Raw genomic sequence first — 14,989 nt, forward strand, 5'->3', positions numbered from 1 at the left:
TCTTTATGATAAGTCCATCACAAAAGCTGCTTCCATATTTTTCCACCATTGCCACCATGGATCGCAATTCCCTCCATTCATACTTCCCCACCTAACATATACTATATTTTCTCTCTCCTTTCACTCTGACCCTCTTCTAAAATGTGCTGTAGGGTAGCTGAGTGGCGCAGCAGGCTGATCACAGGCCCTGAGCCCACATACCACCCCACTAGGGCCTAGCAACCACCTAGCCTTGTGGTCCTGGACAGGTCACCCAATCCCAGCCCCTTGCAAGAAGTAAAAAAGAAAACATGTTCCTATCTGACCATTCTCCCCCATGGTCCACCCTTTCCTCCATCACTCCCCCCCTTCCCCCCTTCTCTCCTCTTTACTCCAGACGTCTATACCCATTGAGTATATATGCTATTTCTTCTCCGAGCCACCTCTGATAAAGAGTGAAGGTTCCCTCATTCCCCCTCATTTTCCCCTGCTTCCATATCATTGCAATAGTTCATTGCAATAAAAAAAAAATACATCTTATTATATGAAATATCTTAGCCTATTCCACCTGTCTTTTCTCTTACTCCTGGTTCATTTCCCTTTTAGCCACTGACTCCATTTTTACAATATATTATATCTTCAAATTCAGCTTTCTCCTGTGCTTCATCTATAAAAGTTCCTTCTACCTGCTCTATTAAATGAGAAGTTTTACATGAATATCTATGCAGGAATATATGCAGTTCATCATCATCAAGTCCCTCACATTTTACCCTTTTCCTCCACTCTCTATGCTTTACCTGAGTCCTGTATTTGAAGGTCAAACTTTCTGTTAAGCTCTGGTTGTTTCAAAAGGAACAACTGAAATTCCCTTGGTTCACTGAAAGTCCATCTTTTCTACTGGAAGAGGATGTTCAGTTTTGCTGGGTAGTCGATTCTCAGCTGCATTCTGAGCTCTTTTGCCTTCCAGAATATTATATTCCAAGCCCTACAAGTCCTTAATGGAATTGCTGCCAAGTCCTGTGTGAACCTGACTGCAGCTCCACAATATTTGAATTGTGTTCTTCTGGCTGCTTATAATATTTTCTCTTTGACTTGGGAGTTCTGAAAATATTCCTGGGGGTTATTTTTTTGGATCTCTTTCCAGGGGAGATTGGTGGATTCTCTCAATTTCTATTTTACCCTCTGCTTCTAGGATATCAGGCCAATTTTCCTGTAGAAATTCTTTCAAAATGAGGTCAAGGCTCTTTTCCTGATCATGACTTTCAGGTATTCCAATAATTTTTAAATTATCTTTCCTGAATTTGTTTTCCAGATCAGTTGTTTTTTAATGAGATGTTTCATATTTTCTTCTAATTTTTCATTATTGTATCTTGATTTCTCATAAAGTCATCAGCTTCCTTTACCTTCATTCTACATCTGAAGGATTTGTTTTCTCAGAGAGCTTTCTTATCCCTTTTTCCATCTGGCCAATTCTGCTTTTTTAAAGCATTCTTCTCCTCAATAACTTTTTGTACTGTTTTATCCATTTGACCTATGCTGGGTTTTAACATGCTATTTTCTTCAGCATTTTTTTGGATCTCCTTGACTAAGCTGCTGACTTCTTTTTCTTATTTTTCCTGCATCTCTCTCATTTCTTTTCCCAATTTTTCCTCTATCTCCCTCACTTGATTTTCAAAATCTTTTTTGAGCACTGTCATAGCCTGAACCAAATTTCCATTTTTCTTGGAATCTTTAGATGCAGGAGCTTGTACTTCCTCATCTTTAGATTGAGTATTTTGATGCTTCTTGGGATCATAGACAATGTATTTCTCAGTGGTGTTCCTCTTTTTTCTCTGTTTACTCATTTCCCTAGCTTGTGCCTGGTTTTGGGGTGCTTCTTGAGCTTTTGAGTATTATTGGGACCCCCCCCCCCAAGGATCTCAGTGTGTGAAGCTCAACTTCCCTCCTGGTCTGTGAATGACCAGAAATGCACCCCTCTGCCACAGGGTTGAGGTGGGGGAGGGCCTAGACTGTGATCAGGATCTGAATGTGGTCAGAAACCCAGAGTCCTGTTCCAGGTACAGTGGACAGACCTCAGAAGTCACTTTCCACTCTCCTCCCTTTGGTGGGCTGAGCACTCAAGGTTCAATTGCTTGGGGGCTCCTGCTTACTGGCTCCAAGCCTGCTTCTGTTTCCTGGATCTGAGCTGCTGTGAGGCCACTGCTGCTGAGCTGACCACAATGACTGCAGCAACTGCCCTGAGGGCCTGGGCTTCCTGAGCTCACTCTGGCAGAGGTCCCCTCTGCTGATCTTACCTGGGGTGTAGGTCAGGAAACTGCCCCCGCTGCCATGAGCCTTTCTTTACTCTGATGGGCTGTCCCCCTAACCCCATGGAGCGGAGCCTTTCCACTATTTTCCAGGTTACCTTGGTCAGGAGAATTGCCTCACTGGATCTTTCTGTGGGTTCTGTCTCTTGAAAATTTAGTTAGAGTCATAATTTTAAGATTTTTGAAATATTATTGAGAGAACACCTAGGAGAGGCTTTTCTCCTGTCACCATCTTGGTCCAACCCTCCAAAATGCAAGGGAGAATGAATTTTAAAAGCTCTGTTAAGTTGCCTGAGATTCAAAATAATTCCAAGAAAAATAACCATGGGAAGACTTAAGCTACATGAACACAAAGACCTAAAATGGGCAAAAATAACGTATTCCTCAATGTTCATTTAAGTGACACCTGTCAATAAAGTGAAGACAAGTGATTTTGGAGCAGGTGAAGAAACAGGGAAACAAAGGGTTAGGAATGTGTGGCATCATGACAGTTGGTTTGACTATTTTTAAAAAGTTTCTATGTTTTTTCCCCCTACTCTGTTGGTAGCAATGCATGTAAAAGGCAGAAATATGATGGGGCCATTTGATTAACCACCACTTCAGTATTCCTTGACATCTCAAAAATACAGTCACCAGTGCCCATTGCTTGGCCTGGCTTCCTCCTAGTGTACACTTTACACAAAGTGCTGAAAGTCCACTGTCATTAACTGTGAAATGAATAGCAAATCAACGCCAATTATGACCAACTTTAACATATTTCAATTACATGTGAGTTCATCATGTGAAGATATAATTGAGGGGACACTTCTGTCTTGGCTGCTGAAATGACTTAACCTAGTAAAGGTAGGACCAAATCTAACTTTTGCTAGTTGTTAAGAACAAACTTTGGCTTATTTTTTTATTCAGCTCCATGAAAAGATCTAAAAAGATTAGCAATGTGTTTGTGAAAAAGATGTAACAACTTGGCTGCAAACTCTTCCATCAAATTTGAAATGCCTAGTATTCACTGGGCAACTTCCTTGGGCCAGGATCTCTTGGGTCTATATCCTGAACAAGAAAGCAAAACCTTGACAGCTTTAGCTCCCCATGAGCCAAAATGTTTGATGCTTGGCTTCCTTATGGCAGCTTCACATTGCTCTGTAGCAGTAATGGAGGCCTTTGGCCCAAAGCACAAGGGGCTGAAAACAGAATACTGGTCTTGGCATTTTTAAGGTTTACAGATTTTAAAAAACAAAACAAAAACAACTTGATATCTTTGCTTTGCCAAGCTGATGTTTCATCTCTACTATGACAGGAAAAGACAGGAATGTGTTCCCTGAATAGAGTTGGTTTGTTTTAGTCTCTGATGCATGATACTTTCAGATGCCTAGAAAAACTTTTACGGGACTTCTCCGGAAGATGTCTCAAACTTTGCTGTTTAATTATTTTGGCTAAGAGAGGCTAAGTTTATGTCATTTTGTTTAAAAAACAAAATAAAACAAAACCAAAAATATCATTGGAAAGAAAATGAGGTAGGTGATAATCCTTGTTGTACTTTTAAGTAAAATGAATGAATAAATGATAATTAGACAAGTTACCACTTCACTGTACCCCAGTTTCCTAATCAGCAAGGAAGTTGGACAAAATGATTATTAAAGTCTGTTTCTATATCATATGATAGCAAAAAAAAGAAAAAAAAGGAATTCTTTTTCAGAATGCACAATGATAGAAACATTGAGATTTGTCTCACTAAAACATATATTGGACAAGGAGCTTGGATCTTACTTTTCTCTGGGGACAAGAAAAGACAAGTGGGCAGGATGGATTTAGGCAAGATATTGGCAAAAGCCCCAAGAATTTTAACTTCCAAAAGAAATTAGTAAAATTATGAGATTTCAATTTACATATATGTATAAGGTGGAAGGGGGAAAGATGAAACAGGGAGAGGAAAGGAAAAAAGAAGTAAGTAGAAGAAAGAAAAGTAAGGGAGGAGAGAAAGAATTATCACTAGGATGTATATGCAGTCTTAACTAATCTTGGGAAAATAGCCTAGGTCATCTCTCAAGGTCCTTTTCAAATTCACTGTTGTTTGATTCTAATAAAATCTAGTCCAGCAACAGGTAAGCTATATCTGATTTATTTATCATTCAATAAATTTTTACATGATATCTATTATATACAATGTACTCTAATAGGAAACTTCTCTCTCTCCCCATTCACCCCTTCCAATGGTCACATCCTCATCCAAAAGACAGTCAAGGCTATCACAGAGAGATGTGACTATTCTGACATCAAGATACAAGTTTATGTTTTTTCACCATGTTTCTACTCAAGTACTGTAGCAGAGTATGATCTTTGGCACAACCCTTTTCATCCAAAGGTCTGGATTCCGATCCTGGCTCTAACCCATACATGCAATGCTGTCTTGAGACTCTGTACTTCAGTTTCTTCATATATAAAATGGGGATAACAATACTTTCATTTCCTATCCAATAGGCTATTTATGTGCCTCAAATGAAATTTTGTAAGTACTCGATCAACAACAAAACACTATATAAATGTCTCTTCTCCATTATTATCACCACTGCTATACTTATAGCTAGTATTGAATCATTCCTTTCACTTTGATGATGCCAATGTTCCCACCACCTTCCCACATATCCCCACTGGCAGGCACACAAAGTAGTTCCAAAAGGCTGAAAAGAAGTAACAAAACAGGAAAGAGCAAAGAGGAAATGTTGTGACATCATATAGATGCATCAACAGGCCAGATTTTGCTGATCAACAAGTGCTGTCCCTAAAGAAATAAACTTCTGGCCCATTAAAGGGAGGCAGAGCTGTCCCACTCTCATCTTCAGCTGATCACTCCTTTCTAATCATTATGAAATGCAATGAGGTTTATGACATGATGTTGGAGAATCAAGACTGGGTTAATGAGGGTTATAATAAAAGAAAATACATCCTTATGTGAATAAATCAAAATATTATTACTTTTAATGTGAGGTAAGATGGTTTTGAAGCATGATGAATCCATTTTTTAAGGACTAACAACTCAAAAATCTTGACAATATCCTAGAGAACATTGTAGAATATTTTCTAGAAAGTCATAAGTTAAAATGACCTTGAGAAAGGAGAGTCCCAGATAGCAGGTTTAATATACAAGGGTCCTCTCCTACCTTGCGTACTTCTCAACTATGGTTCATTCTTTCATTCCCTCACCCGAGCCACATCAATTTGTGCTTCCTGGTTGGAAACTTGTCTTTTATACTTCAGCAGCTTATTATCACAAGTTGGCAGAGATTCAGGTGTTCCAAACAGGTATTGCATCTGCAAAGCATGCTGGGCCTCTAAAGTTGGAAGCATCTTTATCTCCCCTGGCAAGCACAAAATTCTGTTGTCTTCATAGACCTCCCTCTCATCCCAGCCCCCATAAATCTGAAAGAAAGATGCCACTATATAGGAACTTCTCAATGGAAATGGAAAAGGGCTTCATAAAAGGATCCAGATGGCAGTGTTCTGAGCTGAACAGGGAGATTTCCAACAAGTGTGACTAATAGGAATTGGCAAGGACATGAATTTCTTTTGAATTATTGTAACTATAGCCATTCGCTAAATCCACAGACATTTTAGGATTTACTAGAGTTGCTACTTGACAGGAGAAATGAAAGAGTTCAGATTTGTTCCAGTTGAGAAGGTCCTTCAGTTGTTGCCACTTAAGTTTTTTTTTGTCTTTGAAAACTTATTTACTTGTTATAAAGGAACGTTTTGTCATTATCATGCTAAAAAAATTTAAATAGTCTCTAACTCCTGTAGGAAGCTCCAATCAAAACACTACAATAGAGGAAATGAGATTGTCTAGATAAAGGGGGTATAAGAAATAAAAAGGCAAACATGAGTGGGAAAGTATCTCTTGTTGGACTTTGTCTCACTCTCAGTAAATGAATCCTACCTGGGGGAGAACTAAAATGGATAGCCTTGATTTTTGAAGTGGGTAGCATGTGCTTTTCTACTGGTATGTTTTCAGAAATGAGCATGAAAAGAGGAAAAAAAAAGAAAACGAACAAACCAAACCAAACCAAATCAATCTGGAGTCTAAAGAGGCTGTCTAAAACATCTGATTCTTCTTTTTTTAGCTTGTTAAGTGGCTTGCCCAAGGTCACACAGCTAGGTAATTATTAAGTGTCTGAGGTTGGATTTGAACTCAGACACTCCTGACTCCAGGGCCGGTGCTCTATCCACTGCACCACCTAGCCACCCCTCAAACATCTGATTCTTTAATATCAGATCTGTACTCACCTGGAAGATGAAAGACAAATGATATTTGGTACACTTAATATATCCAGGGTAGTCAATAAGTTTCTGCCTCATTCTTCTGAGATGTGAGCTAACTAAAGGGGTTAGATTAAAATGTATTCAACATAGCATCTGATATAAACTGTGATATAAAAAGTCTTACAGAATGGAATTTGGAATGCTCTAGAAATATGGGACTGACCATTTAGAAATGCATAATATAAAGAAAGGTGATTCCACAGTCCTAATCTGACAAGATAAAATACCAATGGGAAAAGGATGATGCATTTTTTTTCAGGGGAATGATTAGAAATTTGTGAATAATTAACTGATTTCTGTATAAGAAATCAATAATGAAGAATTTTTAAACATTCAAAATTCAAGGATATAGAATTCTGAAGATCATCCCCTCATTTCCGGAGTTTTCAAGACAAGAAAACATTTTAACAGTAGGTAAGGAAAAAATGCCAAATTAGTCACATAACATTGTCTTTAGCTTACCATGTAAAACATAGCCTATTAACCACATATAATGCCATTACATCATTGGGTTTTTTGGTTGTTGTTTTTTAAGCACTTCGGATATAAGTTTTTCTCTTAGCTATATGGGAATTCAAATGTATTTTTCCAGTGTCTGATGCCTCACATCAAAGAAGGCACTATGCTCTATGAGCAAAGCAGAATTGCAGTTGAGAAATGCAAATTTAGATAGGTCCACTCCAAATATTCATGTGGACTATTTGTGCCCAACTTGTCTTAGAACTGTCAGAGTTTGTACTGATTGATGAGCCATAGTCAGACACACTGTGCCTTGATCTTGACACATTGATCCCAAATGTATCAACCAACCAATCAACAACCTACTACTAAGCACTTCCAAAGTTAGGTACTGTGTTAATTGTGGGGAATACAAAGAAAGACAAAAGATCATACCTGATCTTGAGAAGTTCACAACCTAATTGTGAGGATAACATGCAAATAAGATATCCAAACAAGCTCTAGACAGGATAAATTAGAAATAATCAACAGAAGGAATGTGCTGATATTAAGGAAGATCAAGAAAGACTTCTTGTAGAAGGTAGAATTTTGGCTGGGACTTGAAAGAAGTCAGAAGGCAAAAATAAGTAGAAAGAATATTTATTCTAAGCATGGGGAACAACCAGAGATAACGCCACAGAATCTGGAAATAAGAATACATTGTTTAGAGAGTAGTTACAGGGCTAGTGTTACTGTACAGTTTTTGAGGCACCAGAGTTAGGGAGGATAAGATGTAAGAAGACTGGAAAAGTAGCAGACTAAATTGGCAGCACAAGGGAACCACTGAAGCTTACTGAATGGGGGTGAGGTTGGGGATGCATGTTAGATAGGTGTTTTAGGGAGATCCCTTTGACAACTGAGTGGTGGATGGACTGGAGTTGGGGGAGAACTGAGGCAGGGAGATTGACCAACAGATTATAAGAGGAAACTAGGTATCTAGTTTGAGGTGATGGGAGGGCCTGAACCAAAATGATGGAGTGACAGAGGAGAGAAACAGACAGAATTGAGAGATGCTACACAGTTAAAATAGACTACTTGGCAATAAATTAGCTATGAGGGAGTGGGATGAGAGTGATGAGGAAGAGTGAGTATTCAAGGATGACACAAGATTCAATTCAATTCAGAAAATATTTATTAAAGCCTACCATGTGTGAAGTGAGCTTGGTTGCCTGGGAAGATGGTGTTGCCTTTACCAGTAAAAGGAAAATTCAAGAATGGGAAGTATTTGAGGGTAGAAAGATGATGAGCTCTGTTTTGTACATGTTGAGTTTAATATGTCTCGGAGAGATATATTTTGAGATGTTTAATAGGTGGATGAATTTGCAAGAAAGGAAGTCCTCAGAAAGATCATATTGTTAAGTAGATAAACTGATTTAAGAATCATCAGAATAGAGATCATTGAATTCATAAGAACTGATGATGATAGAGAAGGAAAGAGGCAGGACAGACTCCAGAAGGATACTCACAGATGGACAATGTAATCTGGATGAAGATCTACAAAAGAAGACTGAGAAAAAGATTTACAATAGGTAGGAGGAAAAACAGGAAAAAGTTGTTATTTAATTTTTTTCAGTCATGTCTGATTCTTCAAGAGTTCATGGAGTTTTCTTGGGAAAGATAATGGAATGGTTTACCATTTCCTTTTCCACCTCATTTTACAGTTGAGGAAACTAAGGCAAACAAAGTTATGTCATTTGCCCAGGGTCATATTACTAAGACTCTGAGGTCATATTTGAACACAGGTCTGTCTTCCTGACTCTAGACCCAGTATCCTAACCACTTGTACCACCTAGCTGCCTCACTAAAATCTAGAGAGAAGATAATATCAACATATCAAAATATCAAAACCTACAGAGAAGTCAAGAAGACTGAGGATCACTAATATTTAAGGAGCAGTTTCAGTTGACTGATGAATGGAGACTGAAGAGAAATAAAAGGAGAGTGATAGAAAAGGAGTTTGATAATCCTTTGATATGCAAAAGAGGGAAGAGACATAGGATAATGGCAAGTGAGGATAGATGGATCAAGTAAGGGTACTTTTCAGGATGAGGGAACATGGGAATAGTTTAAGACAGTAGGAAGGCAATCAATAGACAAGGAGATATTGAAGATAAGTTGAGGTGAGATGATGGACAGGGAAATTTGCTTGAGAAAACAGAATGGAATTGGATATATGTGCACATATATGAGGAGTTAGTTTTTGTAAGGAAAAGAGTCACCTCTTCATGTGAAATAGGGCTGTATGAGAAACTAGAAGAAGACATTGAGGTGATGTGAGATGAAAAGAAACAAGGTGGAAGAGGAAGTTCTCAAAGAATGGTCTCAATTTTTTCAGTAAAAGAGGAAGCATAGTTCTCTGGTAAATAGGTAGAAGCCAAGGGAGGTTTGAGGAGAGATGAAATGAGCTGCTATGTGTGGTAATGAGAAAATTAATTAGAGAGGTGTAACATAATTGCCTTCCCATAGTGAGGGCCCAATTGAGATTATAAAACATAAATTTTTAATGGATCCAGTCAATCTGATTTTGTGATTTTTCTCCATCTTTGTTCAGCTACAAAGAAAGGAAGATACAACAAGGGGGCTCAAGAGAATAATGCTGAACTCTCAAGGCAGGATTCCATCTGGACTTTAGGAGGAATCAACTTAAGCTCCAATAAAACAGATTGAATAATTTCTATTTTCTGCCTAACCACAACTCAAGTTAAACACATTCAGCATTTTCCTTGTGCCCCCTTCTCTGACCAGCTGCCAAAGCGGAAATGCTGATATTGCCTGAAGATGACACAACAGCGTTTTCTCAGCAAAGCAAGTTAAACAAATGTTGACCTGAATTTCTATTAATTAAACACTAAGACTCTTCTTTCACAGCTGTAGCTTTGAGTCTTCTGAAAAAGAAAAAATTATATCAAAGCTTTTAAATATACATGTCTATATATTTATTTTGTATTATCTACATACATACGAATATACATACTTATGCACATATATGTATATTTAAACATAAAATGTTTGCTATCCTATACACCCACCTATTAAGAGCTATTTGGCCTTATTATTGTGCTCAAAATTGTTGAAACTTATTGAAATGAAATTAAATTGTAATATTTTGCTGGCAATTGGGTGTTAATCATTGAGAAGAGAAGTTGTGTGTTTCTAAATTGGTTACAAAGCCCCAAGATTTGACTATGGAGAACTTATGTGATAGGCTTTTTTATGTAAAACTCCCACATGGAAAGAAGAGGAAAACAAGGTCGGAATCTTGTTGAAACAAATCCACAAAATGCAAAAAGTTTAAAAAAGAAAAAGTCCTATTTTAAGCACCATTTGCAAAGCAAAATGCAATCACTATTAGTGAAAGGCCTGTTTAAGAACAAGATGTATCATGCTATAGGGGTCAACACCCTATTTTACATTTGCCAGCATTTCTTCTTTAACCTTTTATTCATTCATATAGGAAACAAGAAGAGAATATTTAGTATTTATAGAAGTTGATTCAAAGGCTTCTATTTTCATTAGAGTAAAAAATATAATAATAAGAACAAGAATAATAAAAATGGCTAGCATTTTGGGGTATATGAAAGGGCTAAGAAAGCTAGGAGGTACAGTGGATATAGTTAGACCTGGAGTCAGGAAAATTTGAATCCGAATCTTGCCTCAGACACTTCCTAACTGTGACCCTGGGCAAATATCTTAACTTCTTCATCTCAGCTGCATCATATGTAAAAATGGAAATACAGAAACCCTTGCCTCCTAGGGGTGTTTTTGTGTGTGTGTGTGTTGGGGGGGGGGGTGAGATATAAAATGAGATAACATCTGAAAAGCACTTTAAACACCAAATAAACTATATAAAAGCCATCTATATAAACCTAAAACACTATTTAATTCCTATTATTAATTCATTTAGATCTTCAGAAGAACCTTGCTCTGACATCAAGAAAAGCACTCTCTTACCATACCACATACAATATTTTCTTACTTGAACTACTAAAGAATAGGTTCTTCTCTTCCTCTCCCTCCCTCCATCTCTCTCTCTCTCTCTCTCTCTCTCTCTCTCTCTCTCTCTCTCTCTCTCTCTCTCTCTCATTCCTTCTTGCCTCTCTTCTCCTTTTTTCCTCCTCTACCTGTCTTCTCTATCTTTTAGGCTACTACATTTAGACAACACTGTCAGCATTTCAGGACATTAGGTCTAAGACCCTGGCTACTTCTAGACATGCTGGAAAGAACAAAGAATCTATGTTTTAATTCCATCTGTTTAAGTAACTAGGTCTGTGAACTTAAAGAAATTATTATACTCCTGTAGGCCTCAATTTTCTCATCTTAAAAGGAGGGGATTGGACTAGGTGATGTCTAATTCTCTTTTACCTCTCAAAATTCTATGATTCAATAATGCAAAAAGCCATTCCCTAATTAATAAGTGGGCAAGTGAGATGAAAAGTTCTCAAAAAAGAAAAATAAACTGATAAAAATAATCTGAAAGACTGTCTCCCAGTCATTAACAACAAGAGAAATGAAAATCAAAACACCTTTGAGATTTCTTCTCACATCCAGTAAATTGAAAAAAATGACAAAAGATGAGAATACTCACATTGGGAGGTTGTGGAGAGATAGACACACTAATGCATTGTGAAATGGTTCATCTATTATAGAAAGCAATTTGGAATTAGGCTAAGACAGTGATTAAAATATCCATATGCTGTGTCTCGGAGATAACACTAATTTTAGATGGGAAAAACCCAAACACACACACTACACATGTGTGTATAAGCTTTACACACACACACACACACACACACACACACACACACACAAATATACATGCATACACATACACTATAGAGAAGTTCATACTACAAAGGTCCTAGACGCCAGGCTAAGATGACAATGTGAAGTGTTATAGAGGAACCTAGTTCTCCCCTACACACTTCAACAATAACCTAAAGAAGGCATTGGATTGAATAAGGATTAATAAATTCCAGGAGAAACATGAGGAAGCTACTTCCCCAAAGGTAGGGCTGCACAAAAAAGCACCCTGGTATAGGTCTGGGTGCCTTAGAAGTCAGGGCTCATCAGGAAAACCAACAAAAGTTCAGACAAACAAGCCTGCATCATGCTGGGCTTAGGCAGTGCCCTGACCTAAAGTAAATGGTAATGGGGTGGGGGCACCAGGAAGTGAAATCAGGCAGAAATGGCCCCAAGGGTGATGGGAGCTGGAAGTAGGAGCCAGTTAAAGGAGGACCAACCCCTCTCCTTTGATTACAGGATGATGACAAGACATCTTAACGTTGACTGTACAAATAAGGGCAGGTTTATGAAGGCAGGAGTGGAGCACCGCACTAAGGAGTGGGGCAGGGGCTGGGCTTGAATAGGTCCAAAGGTGAAAATAAAGGATTGAAGTGAGAATTACAAATGAAGAGAACATGCTGATCACCAAGAAGAAAAAAATTTGATTAAAGAGACTACAAAAAGGAAATGGAAAAGAAGAAAGAAGAGAAAGTAATTCTACAGCAAGTACAAAGAAAAAAATCACTTGGTCCCAAGGTCAGTGCCTGAGGTCAGACTGTATGGATCAGGCCTTCTTGCCTCCAGGCTTGCAACTCTCTCTATCAACTGGAATCCTAAAAGTATTCTTAGGACCTGGAAGTAACAAAGTAAGAGATCTAAAAACTGAAAAAAATCGAAATGAGGGTCCTAGAAGAACTAGAAGCAAAACAATTGTTTTAAGGTGGAAAAACCAAAGAAATCAATAATTTAATGAGACAACAAAATACTAGAAAAAGGGGAGGGGCAGCTAGGTGGCGTAGGGGATAAAGCACTGGCCCAGTAGTCAGGAGTACCTAGGTTCAAATCCAGTCTCAGACACTTAATAATTACCTAGCTGTGTGGCCTTGGGCAAGCCACTTAACCCCTTTTGCCTTGTAAAAAACCTTAAAAAAAAAGGGGGGGGGGGCACTGTAAGGTACCTACTATACAAAACAACCAATCTTGAAAAGAAATCAAAGAAAGTCTAGACTTGCTGTTGCTGTTTTGCTGCTATTATTATTTAAACATGTCCAACTCTTCATGACCCCATCTTGGGTTTTCTTGGCAAAAACACTAGAGTGGGTTGCTATGATGAGGAAAGGGAGGCAAACAGGGTTAAATGACTTGCCTAATGTCACATGAATTTGAATCTGAATTTTTGAATTCACAAAGATGAATCTTTCTAGAGGTGCAGTAGATAGAGCACCGCTCTGGAGTCAGGAGTACCTAAAGTCAAATCCAGCCTCAGACACTTAAGGATTACCTAGCTGTGTGGCCTGGGCAAACCACTTAATCCCATTTGCCTTGCAAAATCCTTAGGAAAAAAAAAAAGACAAATCTTTCTGACTCAAGGCCCAGCACTCTTTCAAAACGGACACCCTATTTTAAGCTCTCTATCCAATAGCTGGCATCATATTTTAAGAAATCATAAATGAAAACTGCCCAGATTTACTAGAATTCAGGAGGCAAAGTGAAAACAGAATAAATCCATTGGTAATCTTCTGAAAAAAAGAACACCTAAATTGAAAATTCCCAGAAACATCACAGAACAAATCCTGAACTTCCAGGTGAAAGATAAAACTATGAAAAAGAACAAGAAAGAAAAGTACTATGAAAACATTGTCGGAATAACCCAAGAATTGACAGCAACAGCTTTAAAGAAGAGAAGATCTTGGAATTTGATATTCCAAAAGGTAAAGACTTATAGCAAAGAAAAATTTACCCTGCAAGATGAAATTTAATTGTACAAAGAGAAAAACAGCCTTTGAATGGAAACAGGCATGCTTGGAATTCTTCTAAAACAAATTTACTGAAGACCTTATTTATAAACAAATACAAATAAAGGCACTGTGTTTAAAGAGGCATTATGCTAAGCACTTCACTTAATTTCACTTAATCCTCATAGCAATTCTAGGAGGTAGGTGCTTTTATTATCCCCATTTTATAGTTGAGGAAACTGAGGCAAACAAGTTAAATGACTTGCCCAGAGTCATAGAGTTTGCAAAAATTTAAGGCTAGGTTTGTCTCCAAGTCCATTGCTCTATCCACTGTGCCAAAGAGAGGTCAAAAAATAACCAGATCAAGAAAAGAACAACTGACAATTAAGAGTTCACTGGGAACTTTAGCTAGAATAGTTTCAGCTGAATGATGAAGTTGGCACACAAACTAAAAAGCACAGAATGTAGGTATTCTTTAGAAGAAGTTTGTTCACATAGAGTATGACAGTAATTCAGGATGAAAGGTTAAGCCAGTAGTTTGTTCATCATTAAGGGAAGGTAAAGATTTTCAAGGTCCAATAGGACTTTGGTCTCAGGGTAGGAACTTAAACAGTTTAAGCAAGGGGAAAAAGTACTTGGAGCCAAAGGAATGTTTTAAGTTTTTTTCCCTTCAAAGCAGAAGACAGGCTAGTGATTGGAAAGAATGGCATTTCTCCTTTTCCTTAAAATGGAGTTTGGTGATTAGGGATTACATTGTATGGTGGAATGATAATGGATAATAATCAGATAAGGGAAAGGAAGAGAATTCAGTAGATTTCAGGAATTAATGGTATAACTAAACTATAGAAATGGAAGAGTAAAATCAGGGAAAACAACCATTTGTTGAAAAGGTGAAAAATCTTGAATTGAAAGGTGAGGGAGACCACAATAAAACACAGGAGGGAATAACAATTTTCTAGAATGAAGCCTCATTATGTTACCCAGGAACAATTCTTCTGTATGTCCACACTTCCTCTAGACATCATGGGGACTTTCTGGTACTCACCTGAGTGAAGTCAATTCATCACTGGACACAAAGAAGCTCTGATCAACTGTACCAGCCTGAGATTTGAGGATCTTCAGCTCTATGTCCAACTAAAAAAAAAATAATAACAAGAA

At 37.8% G+C, this 14,989-nt stretch overlaps 1 protein-coding gene across 6 annotated transcripts in view; it reads right to left on the reverse strand.

Moving 5' to 3' along the window:
* The window catches only part of MAD1L1 (mitotic arrest deficient 1 like 1), an 894,370-nt gene that overhangs the window by 362,567 nt on the left and 516,814 nt on the right, over window positions 1–14,989 (reverse strand). For all 6 annotated transcript variants that reach the window (XM_074208800.1, XM_074208802.1, XM_074208803.1 and 3 more), the window contains one exon: window positions 14,877–14,965. In XM_074208800.1, coding sequence (XP_074064901.1) covers window positions 14,877–14,965 — 89 coding nt within the window. The remainder of the gene's footprint in view (window positions 1–14,876; window positions 14,966–14,989) is intronic.

The sequence above is a fragment of the Macrotis lagotis genome, chromosome X, assembly GCF_037893015.1.
Source record: "Macrotis lagotis isolate mMagLag1 chromosome X, bilby.v1.9.chrom.fasta, whole genome shotgun sequence".
Taxonomy (NCBI): domain Eukaryota; kingdom Metazoa; phylum Chordata; class Mammalia; order Peramelemorphia; family Peramelidae; genus Macrotis; species Macrotis lagotis.